The sequence below is a fragment of the Cajanus cajan genome, chromosome 6 (assembly GCF_000230855.2).
Source record: "Cajanus cajan strain Asha chromosome 6, NIPB_CcT2T_4, whole genome shotgun sequence".
Classification (NCBI taxonomy): Eukaryota; Viridiplantae; Streptophyta; class Magnoliopsida; order Fabales; family Fabaceae; genus Cajanus; species Cajanus cajan.
In genome coordinates, this window is record NC_138522.1 from 23443446 (window position 1) to 23447907 (window position 4462).

A 4462-nucleotide genomic window follows, 5' to 3' on the forward strand; every position below is an offset into this window, starting at 1 on the left:
GTCTAAGGACAATTCCTTAACAGTAAGTACGTGCATCATTCGTTTCGTGATGATCAACGTGGCATGCCTCCAATTCAGAACATGGACTTCATTTGTTTTAACACAAAACGTGGCAGCGACTCAAGCTTGACGCATGGATACGCGCGTCCCATCGTCACAATACACATCTTCAACTTTTGTACGCTATTATTACATACTCCAATTTTGATTTTTCTACATCACACTATAAATTCTCCTGCACGTTGAATACCCATTTGAAAATTCTAGTTTCTGTGACCCATTTCGCCCTGGTCTGTTTATAAATACTCCACCATCACAATCTAGTAACACACAACAACATCGTATATATCCTCGTCAACTAGCAGAGCTTGGTATAGAAAGAACAACAGTGAACAGAGTTTCAATCGGGGACAACTTGAAGATCACAAAATCGAGGGGAAAAAATGGCAAGGAATGTGTGTTTGAACATGATAGGGTGTTGCATGGTTGCAATGATTTTCATAATTGGTGCGACTGAAGCAACGGATTATACGGTTGGTGACAGCTTGGGATGGAACGTTCCCAACAATAAGAGCTTCTATACAGATTGGGCTAGCACCAAGGAGTTCTTCGTTAATGACACTCTTTGTAAGTTCTAACTTTTAACTACGTTAGTTAACCCCAAGATATGATTCAGCCATAATCTATGCACTAAAATTATGTCATTTATTAATAAAAATAAATATTAAGTATATTAGGATATCGATCATTTCTCCTGAATGGAAAGGAAATCGTTAGTATAAAAATAATGAGTCACCGGTCGAGAGAGAGGTTCATCATTTCTAGATTATTTAACTTTTCTTTGTGAGAAAACTTTGTTTGGCCACAATTATGTAGAAGTTTTTTTTTTCTCTATTTTTTATTTTTTATTTTTTATTTTTATTTTACTACTGTGTTATAGCTGCTAAAATTTAATCATTTTTTTTCCGCTAAACTAAAATGTTATTTGTAATTAGTTTTATAACTTAAATATATCACATAGGTCGCTTAAAAATGTCTCATATGTTTGTAAAAGTTATTATCTTCTTATCTTTGTAAAAAAAATTAACATATACCTTTCTTATTTAAAAAAATAACTTTTAAAAATTTGCTTTTAAGTCCGTTTGGCCCTTATACCCCTCTTATTTAAAAAAATAATTTTTAAACATTTTCTTTTAAGCCCCGTTGGCCCTTATAATAATATATGTTAGTTAGATTCTGCTTCAGTATATTTTTATGTAAGTGTAAATGCACTTTTTGACGTTTTTTAACTCTCTTCTTTTTTAAAAGAGAAACTATACTTAAAAATGTGACTATACTAACTTATATCTTAATTTATAATATATATATATATATATATATATATATATATATATTTTAAGTAGAGAAATTAACTTATATCCTAACTTATATTTAAATAGATTCTTTCTTCTAATTGTAAAATATTTTTCATTTTTAAGTTAGAAACTTTTATATTTAGTTAGATTCTGTTTCAGTATATTTTTATGTAAGTGTAAATGCACTTTTTGATAGTTTTTTAACTCTCTTTATTTTTAAAAGAGAAACTATACTTAAAAATGTGACCATACTTAAAAATGTGTTTTTGAAAGGTTGTTTTAACACTTCTAACTTATATCTTAATTTATATAAAATATTTTTTTTTATTTTTAAGTAGAGAAATTAACTTATATCCTAACTTATATTTAAATAGATTCTTTCTTCTAATTGTAAAATATTCTTCATTTTTAAGTTAGAAACTTTTAAAAGCATTATCCAAGGCTTTTATACTTTGTTAGAAGCTTGTACCCGAACACATCTTATACTTAAATAAAGCAGGAGTTAAGATAAAGAATTATTTTAGACAAATCCCAAATGCACTTCTATTCTTCTATCCAAATAGAATATTCAATTCAATGTAAACCACTGGCCGCTCTCCAGTATTATTTAAACATTAAACAATCTATAAGTTGCTTAATTATCTTAATTGCAATCTGCCTAGTTTATTATTTCTTCACCATTATTTGAACATGAACATTAAACATAACCTAAATTGATTACCTCAATTGCAATCTACCTATTTTATTAATTCTCACTATTATTCAAACATTAAAAAATTCTATATTGCTTACCTCAATTACAACGTAACCTCCCTTTTATGTTTTGATTTTATTTTATTTTTTAAAATAAATTGATAGAGACTCATTGTGTGTGTCTTTCTTCCTGGTACTATATACAATTATTTTTAACATTAAATCACGATATTGTATCCAATTAATTAATTTTAAAAAATAATTTAATTAAAAAATAATGTAGATTGTAAAGACAAGTTTCTAATTTTGATTGTAAAACAACATAAACAACAACCAAGTATTTAAGTTGTTTCTTTTTATTTTAAAAGAAAATGCCCTATTTCCTTTATGAAATCACATAAAATGCATTGCGATTAAATTAATAATTTAATAAAAGATTTTAAAAATATCAATGTTTATGAGATCAATTCGAGATTTTAAAAAACATTTGTATTTGATCTTAAACTTAAAGATTTTTTTTTTTGGTTTGAATCTTATTTGTGTAAGAATTATTAATTTTTAATATTATTTTTTAAAGTTTTAAAAAATAAATCAATGTTTATTAGATTAATCTGAGATTTTTAAAAACATTTCTTTAAATTTTTAAAGATTTTAAGTTTCAGTTTTATCTTTGTAAGAATTATTAATTTTTAATATTATTTTTTAACTTAAAATTTTGAATTTGAATTTTATATTATTAAAAATATTAATTTTTAATATTATTTTTATTTTTTAATATTTAAAAATGTAATGAGAAAAATATATATGTATACTAAATTATTTTTATTTTTTATTATTTAAAAATTTAATGATAAGATAATCTAAAAGAATGTGTATACTGAATTAAATTATATTGTCCATACATATTATAAATATGAGTTAATATTATACTGATAATTAATTATATTTTTTAATAGTGTCATATCAGTTGCTTATTTAATGAAATAAGAATAAAATAAAATAATTTAAAGATATGATTGGTTATCGTGTAAAATAATTTATATTAACAGTATATGGATGATTAACCTATAATTATTATGGATTATAGATTATAATAACTGGTTAAGTCTTTTAACTGTTGATGTGTATGGATTAGTATTCAACTGGACCGGAAATCACACTGTGCGAATTGATTCGGAGGCTACTTATTACGACAATTGCAACACAAGCGAAATAGGTATCCAATTCAGAAGCAGTTTTCGGTATACTATTGTTGGAGCTGGGCATCACTACTTCGTTTGCACCGTTGGCAATCACTGTGAAAGAGGCCAGAAGTTCAGCATCAACGTTGAGTCTCCACCTGCTTCCGCTGCTCCCACACTCTCTTTCGGATTCTTATCTGCTCCATTCCTCTCCACCTTCGCTCTCTACATCTTCTCACCTCCACCACTCAATTACTTTCTCATGTAGACCTCTTCATTCTTCTCATCATTCTTTCAACATTCAATATATACATGTTATAGGTTTTTTGGGTTGTTTAGGTTTCAATAAATCTTGCACGCTACTATCAATAAATATGTTGTAATCCTTTTCCTAGTTTTAGTATGGAATATACTATGAAAAAAAAATAGTTATCTTGTATACATATATATAATCTTCGAACAATATGGAATATATATTCAGAGAAATACTCATCTTTATAATTTTCAACAAAGATTAATCAATGTTCTTTTATAGTGAATATTGTTTTTTTTTTAATTAAGCAGATGTACAGATCAGTAACCTGAAATATTGAACAGACATGTTAGAAGAATACATGTTAGAAGAATACGTGTAAGTTTTCTAGTTTTCTAGGATACAATAGAGTTGTTTTAAGAATTTGATGAAAATAACTGGCAAGGGACGAAATGAGAACCCAAAAGAGAATAGAGAGGAAGAAAAGAGAATAGAGAGAAAGAAGAAAGAAAAAGCTTTTTCGACATGATCAAATAGTGCTACAGAGGTCTTTATTTATAGAATTATAGAAGTTATGTAAATCACGTAAACCATCCAAAAAAATTAAGAGATAAATCTTATCTCATACATAAACCATCCAAAAAAAATTAAGAGATAAATCTTATCTCATAAACTGGTTGGATAAATTTTATTTTTATTTGAATAAGATTTGTCTCAATTAATTAAAATAATTTAATGAATCAAAAATAAAAATATTTTTGGATTTCATTTTTTGTATGTACAAAAGGGACAAATCAACAAATTTGAATTACAACGAGTTTACAAGGCTTACAAGACTTATTCTCGTGTGTGTGAGTCCAACATCCTATTTTTCTCCTTTGAAAGTGTTGGAAATAATTTTACATATAAAGGTTTAAAACTTGAGTTGTCTAAATAGCGTAAAACTTCTTATTTTGAAATAACATGTATATGCATAGTTC

General features: G+C 26.3%; 1 protein-coding gene across 1 annotated transcript; it reads left to right on the forward strand.

The window, feature by feature from the left end:
• The first annotated feature begins 251 nt into the window (after positions 1–251).
• LOC109817872 (cucumber peeling cupredoxin) lies at positions 252–3674 on the forward strand. The gene is made up of 2 exons (XM_020383222.2): positions 252–627; positions 3184–3674. The coding sequence occupies exons 1-2, from the start codon at positions 444–446 to the stop codon at positions 3495–3497; spliced, it is 498 nt and encodes a 165-aa protein (XP_020238811.1). The 5' UTR covers positions 252–443; the 3' UTR covers positions 3498–3674.
• Positions 3675–4462: the final 788 nt, after the last annotated feature.

Excerpts from the sequence above, each read along its gene's own strand:
- LOC109817872 (XM_020383222.2), top strand. The coding sequence starts at position 444 with ATGGCAAGGAATGTGTGTTTGAACATGATAGGGTGTTGCATGGTTGCA. Across the intron at positions 628-3,183 it reads CTTCGTTAATGACACTCTTT|TATTCAACTGGACCGGAAAT; the intron begins GTAAGTTCTAAC and ends TGTATGGATTAG.